The 17,301-nt window shown below is 38.7% G+C and overlaps 2 protein-coding genes across 3 annotated transcripts in view; one reads left to right on the forward strand and one right to left on the reverse strand.

Moving 5' to 3' along the window:
• Positions 1 to 17,301, forward strand: part of LOC140138970 (laminin subunit beta-2-like) — a 555,517-nt gene that overhangs the window by 323,358 nt on the left and 214,858 nt on the right. The window lies entirely within an intron of this gene.
• LOC140139856 (uncharacterized) lies at positions 8,660 to 15,020 on the reverse strand. 2 transcript variants are annotated; one of them, XM_072161614.1, is made up of 2 exons: positions 14,923 to 15,020; positions 8,660 to 10,847 (listed from the first exon to the last, which is right to left on the reverse strand). In XM_072161614.1, the coding sequence occupies exon 2, from the start codon at positions 10,842 to 10,844 to the stop codon at positions 9,174 to 9,176; it is 1,671 nt and encodes a 556-aa protein (XP_072017715.1). In that variant the 5' UTR covers positions 10,845 to 10,847; positions 14,923 to 15,020; the 3' UTR covers positions 8,660 to 9,173. The 2 variants fall into 2 exon arrangements, with proteins under 2 accessions (XP_072017715.1, XP_072017714.1); XM_072161613.1 differs by lacking the exon at positions 14,923 to 15,020 and adding an exon at positions 13,906 to 14,008.

The raw sequence follows: 17,301 nt of genomic DNA on the forward strand, positions 1-17,301 counted from the left end.
GGATTTTTTCTGAAAGGTAGTAGGCCTACATGTTTTTGCTTACAATATTCAGGGAATCCCCTGAAACAGCCGAGTTGAAGAAACATGGCCAGGGAAAAACACTGTGTGAATAGCGTGATCATTAAAATGACCCCCTAAATCCACCAACTTGAAGTTTAAAACAGCCCTTTTCTTGAAAACAGACGTTTTGACCGAGATTTGCGTAATTCACGTCCATTCTCTAAAAGGACCCTTAATTCGTGTTTTCTGGTCACATGTGTACACTCTGAAACTTGAGTGGCCCCAGGAACGAAATCGACCCCAAGCTCTTACCAAATGGCATTTCCTGATAGGTGAAAAGTTTGTAAAAATTAGCCTTGTGCCAGCTTGGCATAGACCAGGGATGGGGGTACACGTACATGCGAGCCGTAACCCTCACCTGTCATGAGTCATTGTTGAGTTCCAACAGGAAGATCATTTAAGGGGTACTACACCCCTGCCCAATTTTGTGCCCATTTCTCAAAAATTATAGGGCATTGGTGACAAGTAAGATATGTATATTATAGGGGCAAGGACTACAACTGCTGCACTGGAAATTTTATTTCAGCACATACAACAGTTGTGGAGTCAAAAATGAGGGAAAACCAATATTTGATCAATAAATCAATAACTACTTGCCTTGAGTTGCTGAACTTCCAGCGCAGTAGTTGTAGTCCTTGCCCCTATATACATATCTTACTTGTCACCAATGCGCTATAATTTTTGAGAAAAATGCAAAAATAGGCAGAAATTGGCCAAGGGTGTAGTACCCCCTTACACACAAGCAAAAAACAAAGTATGCAATGCCCCAGTTTGAGAGTATGGTAAAGGTGTAATTGGATTATACCATTATTCTTTTGTTATTAAAATTAATTGTATTTTTTTTTCTTTCCATTCTCTTTCCATGTGCTGACCACATACACAGGTAAGTGAAATATCAATTATTTTCATAGATTAATGCTCTGCTGTCAGGGCCCAATTTTAGTTCACAAGACCCACCAAAAATGTTAAAATTTCAGTTCATCAAGACCCAGGCCCGTACGCAGGATTTTATTTGGGGTGCTGATTTTGAAAAAGTGGACTTTTTTCAAAGGGGGGGGGGGCCATTTTGTGAAAAGTGGACTTTTCCCCCAAATTTGGACCTTTTTGACCAAAAAACGTAAAAAAAAACTGATTTAATTTTGGGACTTTTTGTATACTTTTGCAAATTTGGGGAGCCCCCCCCTGCGTACGCACCCCCCTGTGTACGGGCCTGTCAAGACCCTATTTTTCCCAAAATCAGTTCTTAGTTCCCAAGGGGTGTGCTCCGCACCACACACCCCTACCAACATTTCAGTTGAGTGCCCCCCCCCAGGTTTGTACTCTTTTTCATGCTAATTAATTCAACCTTTTTCCTCAGGATTCCACACCCAGGGGGTTCACTAAAGAGGGCTATAATTTTCTTTGGAAGGGGGTCCCAAATTTACAAAAAGTCGGCATCAATAAAATTGTGACTCGGTCCCCCTATTTCAACAACAATTTTATGACCCCCACCACCAATACACCATACCCAATAAACAGTGTGTATTTGAATAAAATAAACACATCTGTGTTCATCTTGTGAATCCCTACATTTTGTTTATCAAAAAAAATTTTCTTTCCAAAAATTTATGACCCCCAGTTTATTTGGGACCCCCTTACAAAAAAAATGATAGCCACCTAAAGTGGTACCCATGCTTGTCACAGCACCTCAAAATTCGACCCTAAATGGCCTTCTATATTCAAGGGTAGACTGCTTTGCATTCCCCTTTTGATAAACAATTCACACCATGCATTAAACACAACACATCCCTTGCTGCTATGCTATTTTTCTCGGGGGATAGCGGTTTTTGGGCAACCAACATTGAAGATTTTATTTAGATGTTGTCAGAGGGAATTTACAGGGAAGATAAATTTAATAAAAGGGTCTACTACAGCAGACTAATTCAAGGGTAGCAAATTTCTTGTAGAAGAAATTCAGGCTTGTAGAAATATCAGTATTCGACTTGCCCATGTGTTGGGCCAAAAAAACCAGGTTTGTCTCAAAGCTCACAAGTGGTTTGAAAACAAATGCGAAATGCAATTTTTTTTTTGTGTGTGAAAATGACGGGCACTTTTCAAGACACAGACTGTATTACCCTAAATGTGAAAGAATGACAACTTTGTTTATTTATTTATTTATTTATTCTTTCTTATTACAAATGAAATATGTTAACAACAAAATTATAAACAATGAATACATAATTAATAGAATAACATAATTAGGCCTACTATATACATGTAAAAATAGAATTTGAAGAACAATCATAATATCATATTTATTGACTATGTGGGTGCAACCATAGATAGTGATATATGATGCAACATACCAAGCAGTGGCATTACCAGGAATGTTTTTATTTGGGGACAAAGTGAATTTCAGGGGGGTAAATCAATGAATTTTGCGCAAAATTGCTGCAAAAAGTGGAAATTTATGTAATTTGGTTTCTTTCCCTCAAAACAGGGGGGGCAAGAAAAATTTTAAGGGGGGCAGACAAATCCCCCCCTCCCCGTAGTGCCGCCACTGATACCAAGACCACCAAGTGTGACCAAATCCACATTTTATTGCCCACTACTTATGCCCGGGGGGTTACTCAGTACAAATGACCAAATGACTTTTGGTATATTGATGGGTCCACTTTCAAATTCTCAGCGGCACTCCCCTACCAAAACCAAACTTGAGTACCCCCGATGCATGCAGACAACTTTTAAGATAAATATCATCAAAGTTTAGTTCAAGGGTGTGATTCAAAGCTTGTGAATTATTCAAGTAGTAGGAAAAAAACAGCGCGAAATTGAGCTAAAATACCCCCAAACCGGCTGATAATCAATAAAATGTCGTAAATTTTGGCACAGAAATTCTGAAATCGAGAGAAAAATCCTTAAGAATCACACCCCATAACTTAAAATAGCAAAATTATTCACATTGGGGGATTCCAAATTTTTGATATATCCTGTCTATCTTGTTATGGCAGCGCGTCATGTGCATATATTATACAGACTAGCGGGTACCCGCGCTTCGCGCGGGCCCCCGCTAGATGAGTAAATGGGAGCGGTTAGTAAACGGAAGCGGTTAGTATATATAAACGATGGAAATGGTAATGGCAATTGATATCGCTTTTAACAGCTCAATTATTACGCGGTTAGTGATGGTAGGCCTACCTCTGTCTTCTTTCTTTCTTTCTTTCTTTCTTTCTGTATGTCTATTTTTTCTTTGTCTTTCCCTTTCTTTCTTTTCGTTTGTCTCTCCCTTTTCTTTCATTCTTTCCCGTTGTTTCTTTCTTTCTTTTCTTCTTTCTTTCTTTCTGTCTTTCTTTCCCTCTTTCTTTCCCTCTTTCTTTCCCTCTTTCCTTCCCCTTTTTACTATTTTTTCTTTGTCTTTCCCTTTTTTCTTTCAGTTTCTCTCTCTCTTTCCTGCGTTCCATTTCTCTCTTTCTTTTTCTTGCTTGTTCACTTTCTTTCACTCTCTTCTTTCTTTCTTTCTTTCTTTCTTTCTTTCTTTGTTTCTTTCTTTCTTTCTTTCTTTCTTTCTTTGTTTGTTTCTTTCTGTTTCTTTCTTTCTTTCTTTCTTTCTTTCTTTCTTTTTTTCTTTGTCTTTCCCTTTCTTTCTTTTCGTTTCTCTCTCCCTTTCTCTTTCTTGCTCTCCCTTTGTTTCTCTTTCTTTCTTTCCATTTTTTCTTCCCTCTCTCCTTCCCCTTTTTACTTATTTTTTCTTTCTTTTCCCTTTTTTCTTTCAGTTTTGTTTTCCATTTCTCTCTTTCTTTTTCTTACTTGTTCACTTTCTTTTCTCTCTCTCTTCTTTCTTTCTGTCTGTCTATTTTTTCTTTGTCTTTCCCTATCTTTCTTTGTTTCTCTCTCCCTTTCTCTTTCTTGCTTTCCCGTTGTTTCTCTTTCTTTCTTTCTTTCCCTCTTTCTTTCCCTCTTTCCTGCCCTCATTCCTTCCCCTTTCCCCCGCTAGATGAGTAAACAGGAGCGGTTAGTAAACGGTAGCAGTTAGCATAAACGATGGAAATGGTAATCATGGCAATTGGTATCGATTCAACAGCTCAATTAGTACGCGGTCAGTGATGTGGTACCATTTGTTGCCTCTATTTGGAAACAATTTCCTTTAGCATATATATTTTGCGTAATTTTTGTACCAAACACCCTTTTGACTTTTGTCTTTCCTTTTTTCTTTCAGTTTCTCTCTCTATCTATTTTATTGCTTTCCGTTATTTCGCTCCATATCTCTCTATTTCATTTTCTTGCTTGTTCGCTTTCTTTCTTTCTTTCTTTCTTTCTTTCTTTCTTTTAAATTTGTTTCTGTTTCATCAAGTAGGCCTATAATAGGAACATTGGGTTTCAAGATACCCCCCCCCCATATTTTGATAAGGGCAATGGTCCATACAATCACCCCCAAGAAAGTTCATATAAAATACCATCTTCATTATGGCCATAAATTATTCTGTCGCCAAACGGTGCAGGATTCACTGTAGGCCTATTTCAAGAAATTGAAACGGACCCTACCTATCCCCATATCAAAAGAAATCTACGCCACTGTTAATGTTGCCAAAAGGTGCTGGATTCACTATTATAATATGCCTACTTCAAGTTCAAGAAATGTTTTTCATATCTCTACCCCCCCCCCATGTCAAAAAGAAATCTACGCCATTGAGATATCATAGTGTTTCGCTATGCGGTTACCATGCTAATAATGCTCCACCATCCCCATCGAAATACATCACAACAAAAAAAAAAAAAAAACTCAAATTATACTTCCAATATTATAGGCCTACCTTGAATTTAAAATCTTCGGAAAGTTATCACAAAATAAGTTACCAACAGTCATCGTAAACTAATGCAGCTGATTTATTATATAGCGGTTGCGGTTAGCCCGTTACCATGCTAATAATGCCCACTCTCCATCGAAAGACACCGCGAACGGATAAACTATGATCACTTTCAAAAAGATCACTTAAAATTTTTCGAAAATCATCTGTGTAGCGGTTACAGCATGAAATATCCGCCGTGAGCAGTGTGTTTGTCTTGAACATGCGTATAGGATACGCGTATTTTAAAGCTTGTCCGTAGCAACGAAGCAACGCGTAGTGAGTTCACCATTGGTTGATCTACCAAATAAATCCAAATAATTTTTGTATTTATTAATTTATCTATCTATCTATGCATTTACCATTCATCCGGAAATGCTAGAACTTATTTATTTATCTATTTATTAATTTATAATTTATCTATAATCTCTGAGATGATTTGTCTATAATCTTCAAAGTATCGATTAGTATCGATTATCGGCAAGTTCCTCTTTAATAGTATAGATATTGACTGCTATGAGGGGCATGGTTAGGCCCGCGGTGATCTCAAAACCATATGCTATGACCCAAGGCGCAGCCAAAGGGCATAGCATGGTTTTGAGATCACCGTGGGCCTAAATGTTAACCATGACCCGTAGTCAATATTTGTTTTACATACCTCATTAATGTAGATTTTGGTCATCTGATTGGTTAAAAGGCCTATTTTATTTTTCATAGGCCATGGTAAAATTTACAAAGAAAGTTTTTCGTTATGAACCGACCGCGTCACCGCAACTGGCAGGCAGTGCGTTGGTGCTGTGTGCATGCAAACACGCCATCACGCGCGTAAAGTTTGATGATGTGAAATTGGATAATGGGTACCGGGGACAGAGTTAGGTGCACTGAGGAAGGGCTAGGTGTACTGAGGACAGGGTAAAGGGTACAACGGGTTATGGGTCCCCGGTGAAGGGGCTATGGGTTTCACTCCCATGACTATGCCGGGGAATAGTCTTTTTAAAAGACTAATGACCGGGGAATAGTTCAGTTTTTACGTAATTCTTAAAAGGAGGGCATAGCTATTCAATTACTGCACTTTTAACCAATCAGATGACAGGAATCTATATAAGGTATATAAATATAATTAATAACCTCATTAATATACGCAGCAAGTGCGATCCAATCACAGATAATAACTTTTAAATACGCGGACGCAAATGCAGGTCATTGAAAAAGTATAATGTATGAAGTATAATGACCTCGGAATATCGGGATATTCCTCAGTTCCAAAGTACAATGTTTAGATATTTCACAATACCCTCAAAACAACTGATGCGCATTAACCTCTAATTATATACCTCATCTAAAGATTCCCGTTATCTGATTGCCAGGGTCTGATTGGTCAAAAGCGCTGGCATAGTTTTGATTTATATACCTCATATATAGATTCCTGTCATCTGATTAGTTAAAAGTGCAGTCATTGAATTAGCTATGCCCTCCTTTTTAAGTATTAAAAACTTTTAAAAAGACTATTCCCCAGGCATAGTCATTTTCACAATCAAACTCTACGCGCGCGATGGCGTGTTCGCATTACGCACGCGGCGCCAACGCGCTGCCTGCCAGTTGCGGTGACGCGATCGGTTCATAACGAAAAAGCTTTCTTTGTAAATTTTACCATTAGCCTACAATAAAATAGGCCTTTTAACCAATCAGATGACAAAAATCTATATTAATGCGGTATATAAAACAAATATTGACTGCTTTATTCGGGTCATGGTTAACATTATAGGCCCGCGGTGATCTCAAAACCATATGCTATGACCTGAGGCGCACATAGTATGGTTTTGAGATCACCTTGGGCCTATAATTTTAACCATGCCCCTCATAACAGTCAATATTTGTATACTATGCCTGTAAAAGTAACTATTCTCCAGGCATAGTTCTGTTTGTGCTTTGTTCCCAGCGTAAAATGATATTACACACACGTTAATTTTTTTGCGCGCTATAATTACCGCAGACAATGCCAATTGTAATCTGCCGTTCACATTGAAACTATTAATTTCTCTTCCCAAAATCGATGCTTAATTACCAAATAGATGACAAGAATCTTAAGATTTAATACATAAAACAAATATTGACTGCTTTTAATTTGGGGCATGGTTAAAATTATAGGCCCGTGGTGCACATGAACTCAAAACCATATGGGCCCCGACATACTGCAATACAGGGTAGGGCACACATAAAAGATCTCTTTGCCATGTCCTATGTTTGCCATGACTATTACGTGCCTTGGGCACAGTCATGATTTTGAGGTCACCTTGGGCCTATAATTTTAACCATGCCCCTCATAGTATACAAATATTGAATGTTTTTATTCGTTCAATGGTAAGAATATTTTCATGAGGTGAAATATGGACTGTTCCATTCAACAAGGCTTTCCATTGAACGAATAAAAACATTTAATATTTGTTTTATATAACTCATAAAAATGTTCCTTTGCTTCCACTTAATTTTAAAAATTACCAGGAAAACAAAATAAATTAAAAGATATCTAAATGCATATTTATTTTAGCAGCAACACCCGAACCTATAATAATTGGCGAGTCGAGGTGGAAAACTCACGCTATACGCTCGCGCGTCTGTCAGCGTTGCAATGGTAGCTCCGCATCCATGCAATGGAAAAATATTGCACTGACGCGGAGTGCAATAGTCCTTTTGTAGCTGGCCGCTAAAAATAGCAGAAATAATCAATAGTAGTTGGCCAATCAAATGACAAGAAACTTTGTATGAGTTATATAACAGTCAATATTTGTATAATATGTAAATACATCACACTAATATATACAAACCATGCAGATTTAAACAAAAGCATTTTTAAACATTTTAACTCCCTAAGCACTAGCTTTTTAACAACAACTTTGATTGATTGATAACAAGAAATAATTATTCAGTTGAATAGCCAATAAAAACAGTTTTGAAATTATTTCACCACATTCATTTTAAATGATGGCATTATTCTTACAAGATCACTGATTGGTTCAAGGCTGGTTCAATAAATGAAACAAATGGAACACATCAAGAAGCTGATTTTCCACCTTTAACCCCGGTCCCCACACTCCGTGCATCCGCGGGTATTCATGCTTATCGGTGAACTTTAAAAACACCCCCCCTTTTGCACCTCATTTCGCGAAGTTTTTAGGGGAAAAAGACCCCTTTTTTTAGCGATTTCGCGAATTATTTGCCCTTCGACAATACCCCTATTTTCGCTAAAACGCGAACGATATTTCTAATATACCCTTTTCTGGCAGAAACGGTAGGCTGCTCGATGAAAATACCCTTTTTTTAATTTCGCGAACATGTGGTTTGAAAAAACACCCCTTTTTTTGTGTGTTTTGCGAATCGCGTTTCTTCATCTGAAAACACCCCTTATTTCGCGAAATTTTCGACAAGCATGAATACCCGCGGATGCACAGAGTGCAGGGACCGGGCCTTTAACATGCAGTTTTGTCCAATTTAAAGATTTATCTACTAATATTTATAGTTCTTATGCATATATCAGTTCCTAAAATCCTAATATCTAAAAGCAGTATCAAGGGTGAAATCTGGGGGGGGGGGAGGGGTACTCAGTACAAATGACCATACAGGGGACGTGCCACAAACATGGGTAGCATTTTCGGCCTTCTGGTATATCAATGCCCCCTTTTTCAAAGCCTATTTTGGTATATGAATGGGTCCTTTTTTCAAAATTTACTCAATTTTTTCGGAAAACAGCCCAATTTTTCCTTAATTTTGTGAAAATTTGCCACCAAAGACAATTTTGGTTAAATTGGGCCGAAAATTTTGACTTTTGGTATATCAGTGGGTTCAAATTTCTTAAAAAATTGGTATATTTATGGGCCCACTTCCAAAATCTCAATGCACGTCCCTACCAAAACCAAACTTTAGTACCCCCCCCCCCCCCGGATGAAATTGGCCGGGGAAAATGGGCTAAAATACCCCAAAACGGGCTGATAATCAATAAAATTGCGTAAATTTAGGCCACAGAAAATTCTGAAATCGGGAAAAATCCTTAAGAATCACACCCCTATATAACTTTTAAAAATAGCAAAATTATTCACATTGGGGGATTCTGAATTTTTGATATATCCTGTCTACAAATATTTATGATGAGGGGGATGGTTATAATTATAGGCCCAATGTGATCTCAAAACCATGCTATGTCCCGAGGTGCAGCTGAGGGGCATTAAGTATGGTTTTTACTTTATTGCAGTTTTTTCCATTACTGTAAATTGAATTAAATTTATGCTGTTTCAATTACATGTACACTTGATGTATGTGCCCTTGTAAACAGTGCTCTACCAAGTGATATTCCAGTGTAAAGCACTGGTAGCACACTTTACATACAAAAGGCTTCTCTTTACTATGGATTCCTATGTGCCGTTTCAAGTCATTTGCCAGTGTAAAGCCCTCGTCGCATACATTACATACATAACGCTTCTTGCTATGAATTGCTTTGTGCTCTTCCAAGTGATGTGCCAGTGCAAAGCCCTCGTCGCATACTTTACATATATAAGGCTTCTTGCTATGAATTACTTTGTGCCGTTTCAAGTGATATGCCAGTGTAAAGCCCTCGTTGCATACTTTACATACATGAGGCTTAATCTCATTGCTATGGATTGGTATGTGCTGTTTCAAAGTATGTGCCCGTGTAAAGCCCTTGTTGCATACTTTACATACAAAGGGCTTCTCTTCATGAATTACTTTGTGCCCATCCAAGTGATGTGCCAGTGCAAAGCCCTTGTTGCATACTGTACATACATAAGGCTTCTTGCTATGAGTTGCTTTGTGCTCTTCCAAGTCATGTGCCAGTGTAAAACCCTTGTTGCATACCTTACATTCATATGGCTTCTCTATTCTGTGATCCAGTAAATAAAATTGCTCGAAGCTTTTATTGCAAAATTTATTTCTATGAAGTCTTTGATGCTCCTTCAAAAGACGCACCTGTCTAAAGCCTTTGTTGCATATTTTACATACGTAATTCTTCTCTTTGCTATGAATTGCTTCATGCTCCTTCAAATAATGTGCCTGTGCAAAGCCCATGTTGCATATTTTACATACGTAATTCTTCTCTTTGCTATGAATTGCTTCATGCTCCTTCAAAGAATCTGCACGTGTAAAGCCCTTGTTGCATTCTTCACATATATGAGGTTTTACATTGCTATGAATTGATATGTGCCGTTTCATATCATATGCCTGTGCAAAGCCCTTGTTGCATACTTCACATATATGAGGCTTCTCATTGCTATGGATTACTGATGTGTGTCGTTTCAAATAGCCTGCCTTTGTAAAGCCCTTGTTGCATACTTTACATACATGAGGCTTCGCATTGCTATGGATTGCTGTGTGCTGTTTCAATAAATATGGCATTTTAAAGCCCTTGTTGCATACTTTACATACATGAGGCTTCTCATTGCTATGAGGCTTCTCATTGCTATGAATTGCTTCATGCACCTTCAAATAACTTGCCCGTATGAAGCCCTTGTTGCATACTTTACATACATGTAAACCAGACTTCTCTTTACAATGAACGTCTAAATGTACCACCAGGCTTCTAGCGTAGCTGAAACTTTTTTTACAAATTTGACATGTGTAGCTACTTGTCCATGTACAGTTCTTCACGGATACCTTATATATGTAAGACTTCTCTTTGCTGTGAATCTGAGAAAGTCCATTCCAGAATGTTTTTCTAATAGTCAGAGTACATTCATGGTCCATCCTATTCTGTTTTCTTGTGAAGTCCTTCTTACAGTATTGACATTTATACAGCTTCTCTTTGGTGTCCGATCCATACCAATACGGTCTAATCCGCTTCTTGTGTTTGGTCAGGTGACTCAGATATAGATAAGTGTCGTAGAAATACCTCCTGCAATATATACATTTGTGAGGCTTCAGGTTGAACAAGTTTTGAGGTCTTCTGGAAGTCATGTTCTGAAATGAGGATTTAAAAACGGATATTAAAAGTTTTTGTATCTGTAATACATAATGTGGTAGTGCTTTTGTAGACTACTAGTACATTGTATATGAACATAGTGCCCCCCCCCCCATGGCTCTGAAAAATAGTGTGCAATAAATACAAGAAACTGCTCCAAGTAGCATGTAAATATTGAACTTGCCACTCAAAAAAGAGACTCTGCCTCGATTTGTTTGCATCACTTGGTAACATTAATTAATGCTCTGGCTACGTGCGCTAACCATAGGCAGATGACGGTCAAAAATTTAAAGGGTCGAATTGATTTTTTTCCGAGTTCTTTTAAGGGCTGGGGTATGAACGTTTGGAAAGTATTTATTGTGGGACATTAGAGCACATCAGACATATCGAATTGCATTCTGAATACGAAGAATGTCCTGATGATATCAAATAATTTTGATTTTTTGAAATTCGCAATGTAATACACATTTTATGGCAAATGATTAAAAATTGATATTTTTGATATTTAACAGTACTCGAAGTAAACTTTATAAATCTGATGATATGTACTTAAAGTGTATGTAGGTGGGATGAAAGCCGACGATCAATTAAAAATTTTGACCTTTCGTATTGAAGATATGGATTTTTTTCCAAAAAACACCAAAAAAATAGGTCTTTTTGGGAAAAAAAAACTCATTTACTTCGAGGACTGTTATATATCAAAAATGTGAAAAATATCAAATATTTATAATTTGTCATAATAATTTGTATTATATCATAAATTTCAAAAAATGAAAATTATTTGATATCACAAAGACATTCTTCGTATTCAGAATGCAATTTGATATGTCTGATGTGCTCTCATGTCCCACAAAAAATACTGTCGAAACGCTCAAAACGCTCATCCCTTAAGCCGTGCAAAACATAGATGTTTACAAGGGGTCCAATGAGAATTTGAAGGTGTTTGAAGTTCTGAACTTTAACAAGGCGGTTCTTGAACCACGAGTCTCGCCTGCTTTTGCGACCGCCTGCTTTTGCCATTACTTTTGGGAGAGGTAAATGAATTTGGCTGTTATCGGCTGGGCACGATTATCTGGCTGATGGTGACTGTACCCACCAAGAGTCATGCCCATGCAACAGTTTTTACTAATTTGACCTCAGATGACCCCTGGTGACCCTGAAATGACCTTCCAAAAATTTGGCTCTAAATGTTGACTGTAGGCACCAAGTTTCATGCCCATACGACAGTTTGTACTAATTTGAACTCAGGTGACCCCGAAATGACCTTCCAAAAATTTGGCTTTAAATGTTGACTGTACCCACCAAGTTTCATGCCCATACAAGTTTTTACTAATTTGACCTCAGATGACCCCTGGTGACCCCGAAACGATCTTCCAAAAATTTGGCTTCAAATGATGACGGTACCCACCAAGTTTCATGCCCACCCGACAGTTATTACTCATTTGACCTCAGATGACCCCTGGTGACCTCGAAATGACCTTCCAAAAATTTGGCTTAAAATGGTGACTGTACCCACCAAGTTTCGTGCCCATACGACTGTTTTTACTAATTTGACCTCAAATGACCCCTGGTGACCTCGAAATGACCTTGCAAAAATTTGGCTTTAAATGTTGACTACCACCAAGTTTCATGCCCATCCAACAGTTTTTACTAATTTGACCTCAGATGACCCCTGGTGACCTCAAAATGACCTTCCAAAATTTGGCTTTAAATGTTGACTGTACCCACCAAGTTTCATGGCCATACGACAGTTTTTACTAATTTGACCTCAGATGACCCCTAGATGACCTCAGTGACCTTGACCCACTAACCAATACAAACCGGTTCTGTCTCAGGTCAAGATGCACCCACCCACCAAGTTTGAGGAACGTGCGACTCATAGTCTCCGAGAAAATAGGCGGAAAGCAAACTTTAACCAAATTTGTCACATACACACACACGCCACACATACATACAGGAAAGTGATTATATAGTCTCCTGCCTTATCAGGCGAGACAAAAATATCAAATCCCTGAATCAGATTCAATTAGTTTTTGTATCGACAATGACGGAAATTTAATTCATTATGAGCAACTTGGCAAAAACGATTTTATAATCTTGCTATGAATTGCTTTGTGCTCTTCCAAGTGATGTGCCAGGGCAAAACCATTGTTGCATACTTTACATATGTGAGGCTTCTCATTGCTATGCATTGCTTCATGCTCCTTCAAATAATGTGCCTGGATGTGCAAAGTCCTTGTTGCATACTTTACATACATGAGGCTTCTCATTGCTATGGATTATTTTGTGCCGTTTCAAATCACGTAACTGTGTAAAGCCCTTGTTGAATACTTTACATATATGTGAGGCTTCTCATTGCTATGAATTGCTTCATGCTCCTTCAAATAACACGCCTGTGCAAAGCCCTTGTTGCCCGGGGGGCACTCCCTATCTGAAATGGCAGGGATGTGCCCAGGCAATGTTAAAAGTAGGGGGCATTCAGGTCAAATGTACAATTACAAAAATATGGGGTCATTCAGTACACAACCTGAAAAAAATGGGGTCATTCGGTATGAAACTTTGAAAAAAGGATGGTCATTGGGGTAACAAATTGTAAAATGGGAGTCATTGGGTACAGGATTGCCAAAGGAGTATCATTAAGTACACATAAATAAGTGCTAAACTGCGAAAAAACAACTTGGTCACCTTGGAAATTTGAGAAATCTCATTATTTCTGAAGGAGAACACAAATAGGCCTACCACCTAAATTTGGGAATTAAAAAGGGGGGTCATTGGGTAGCAGGAAATAGAAAAAGGGGGTCAATGAGTACATGAATTTTTTTAAAGGGGGTCATTGGGTAATAGGAAGGACCATAACACAAAAAAGGGGGTCATTGGGTACAAGCCGGTTTGAAAAAGGGGGTCTATCCCGAGGCACATGATGCATATCTGTTATGGAAGTGCCCCCCCCCCCCGGCCTTGTTGCATACTTTACATACATGAGGCTTCTCATTGCTATGAATTGCTTCATGCTCTTCCAAGTGATGTGCAAGTGTAGAGCCCTTGTTGCATACGTACCTTACATACATGAGCCTTCTTGCTATGTATTGCTTCATGCTCTTCCAAGTGATGTGCAAGTGTAAAGCCCTTGTTGCATACTTTACATACATGAGGCTTCTCCTTGCTATGTATTGCTTCATGCTCTTCCAAGTGATGTGCAAGTGTAAAGCCCTTGTTGCATACCGTACATGCACATGGCTTCTCTTTACTGTGAGTCTTTAAATGTACTCTTAGGCTACATCTGTGCTTGAAGCTTTTATTGCAAAATTCACATTTGTAAGGCTTAACATTGCTATGAACTACTTTGTGCTCTTCCAAATGATGTGCCCGTGCAAAGCCCTTGTTGCATACTTTACATACGTGAGGCTTCTCTTTGCTATGAACTACTTTGTGCTCTTCCAAATGATGTGCCCGTGCAAAGCCCTTGTTGCATACTTTACATATGTGAGGCTTCTCTTTGCTATGAACTACTTTGTGCTCTTCCAAATGATGTGCCCGTGCAAAGCCCTTGTTGCATACTTTACATTCGTGTGGCTTCTCATCATTTCTATGAATCGTTCCATGCTCCTTCAAGTGATGTGCCCTTGTAAAGCCCTTGTTGCATACTTTACATACGTGTGGCTTCTCATTTCTATGAATCGTTTCATGCTCCTTCAAGTGATGTGCCCTTGTAAAGCCCTTATTGCATACTTTACATACGTAAGGCTTAACATTGCTATGAACTGTGTCATGCTTCTTCAAATAACTTGCCAATGCAAAGCCCTTGTTGCATACTTTACATATGTGAGGCTTCTCATTGCTATGACTAATTGCTTTGTGCTTTTCCAAATAATGTGCCCGTGCAAAATCCTTGTTGCATACTTTACATACATTTATATGCTTCTCTTTGCTATGGATTGCTGTGTGCCGTTTCAAACTACGTAACTGTGCAAAGCCTTTGTTGCACACCGTACATACATGAGGCTTCTCTTTGCTATGGAATACTGCTTCGTGCTCTTTCAAGCTCTGTGCCAGTGCATAGCCCTTGTTGCATACCTTACATATATAAGGCTTCTCTATGCTATGGGTTGCTTCATGCCGTGTCAAGTGATGTTTCAGTTTAAAGCTCCTGTTGCACACTTCACATACATGAGGCTTCTCTTCACTATGACTTGCTTGGTGCACTTTTAAGTGTTTTGCTTTCCTATGAGTCTGTAAATGTATTTTTAAGATTGTTTGCACTTGAAGCCTTTATTGCAAAGTTCACATTGGTAAGGTTTTATATTACCATGAGTTGATTGGTGCTTTTTCAAGTTACATGCCCAGGTAAAGCCCTTGTTGCATACTTTACATATGTGAGACTTCTCCTTGCTATGTGATGCTTCATGTCTTTCATGATGCTCTTTGCTGCGAATCGATGAACGTCTATTCAGGTGTGTAAAAAAGGATTTTCTTGTCGGAGTACATTCATGGTCCATCCATTTCTGTTTTCGTATGAAGCATTTGTTACAGTGTTGGCATTCATAAAGCTTCTCTTTGGTGTCCGATTCATACCAATACGGTCTAATCCGCTTCTTGTGTTGGATCAGGTGACTCAGATATAGACAAGTGTCATGGAAATACCTGCTGCAATATATACATTTGTGAGGCTTCAGGTTGAACAAGTTTTGAGGTCTTCTGGAAGTCATGTTCTGAAATGAGGATTTAAAAGGGGTAATGTTAAAAAGTTTTATGTTTCTGTAAAACACAAAGTGGTAGTGTTTTTGTAGACATTGTACTTGAACATATTACGCCAACTAGCTATGGCTTTAAAACAAAGTGTGCAATAAATACAACAAACAGCTCCAAGTAGCATGGCCATTTAAATTGAACTTAAGAGACTGTACCTCGATTTGTTTGCATCACTTGGTAATGTATGCTCTGGCTGCATGTAGCCCTAGGCAGATGACGGTCAGAAATTTAAATGGTCTAATTGATTTTTTCCGAGCCCTTTAAGCCGTACAAAACAGTTTACAAGGAGTCCAATGAGAATTTGAAGGTGTCCGTAGTTCTGAACTTTAAAAATATCAAATCCCTGAATCAGATTTAATTAGTTTTTGTATCGACAATGACGGAAATTTAATTTATTATGAGCAACTTGGCAATTTGGCGCTTAGGGGTGGTGCAATAATTATGTACCTCGGGGTGAATTATAGGGGGGCAAAGATTTTTGGCAGGCCAAAAGGGGGGCAAGCATTTTTGGCAGGTTGAAAGGGGGTCAAGCGATTTTTGGCAGGTCGAAAGGGGGGGCAAGCAATTTTTGGCACAGATATTTTGGGCACTGTTTCTATATTACGCCCTAAAAGGCGAGGAAAACGTTATTTAACACGCTCAAATATGCAAAATTTCCTGCTCGCTAAGCGCCGCATTATATGTTAAGACAATTTAAGGTTTTAAATTCGGGTTCCCCAAAATCTTGCATGTGTAAGGGGGGGCAAAGATTTTTGGCACGTCAAAAGGGGGGCAAAGGTTTTTGGCACGGCCAAAGGGGGAACAAGCGATTTTTGGCAGACCATTTTGAGAATTCACCCCGGGTACACATAATTATTGCACCACCCTTAGGGTGTCAAAAACATGAAATATTGGAAACAAGGCGGTTCTCGAACCACGAGTCTCGCCTGCTTTCGCGATCGCCTGCTTTTACGATTACTTTTGGTAGAAGTAAATGAACCTGCAACAACCCATGGCAATTTTTCTGTTCAATTTGAGCTTGATTGGACCAATATTGGAATTTGACCTTTGATCCCTAAATTTTGGTGGGTCTCGGCTGGGCACAATTACCTGGCTGATGGTGACTGTACCCACCAAGTCTCATATTTTTACTAATTTGACCTCAGATGACCCCTACTGACCCCAAAATGACCTTCCAAAAATTGGGCTCTAAATGTTGACTGTACATGTCATGCCCATACAACAGTTTTAGTCATTTGACTTCAGATGACCTCTGAGTGACCTCAGATGACCTTGCAATGACTGTCCAAAAATTTGGCTCTAAATGATGACTGTACCCACCAAGTTTCATGCCCCTGTGACAGTTTTAGAAATTTGACCACAGATGACCCATGGGTGACCTCAGATGTCCCTGAAATGACCTTCCAAAAATTTGACTTTAAATGTTGACTGTAACCACCAGGTGTCATGCCCATGGATGACCTTTGATGATCCCAAAATGACCTTCCAAAAAATTGGCTCTAAATGTTAACTGTACCCACCAAGTTTCATGCCCATACGACAGTTTTTAGTAATTTGACCTCAGATGACCCCTGGGTGACCCCGAAATGCCCTTCCAAAAATTTGACTCTTAATGTTGACAGTGACATAAATTATGCAAATTAGCTATGTTAATTTGCATATTTTTCCCCGAAAACATACGGTTACGGAGCAAACTTGGATACC

This window comes from Amphiura filiformis, chromosome 18 (assembly GCF_039555335.1).
Source record: "Amphiura filiformis chromosome 18, Afil_fr2py, whole genome shotgun sequence".
In the NCBI taxonomy this organism is placed as follows: Eukaryota; Metazoa; Echinodermata; class Ophiuroidea; order Amphilepidida; family Amphiuridae; genus Amphiura; species Amphiura filiformis.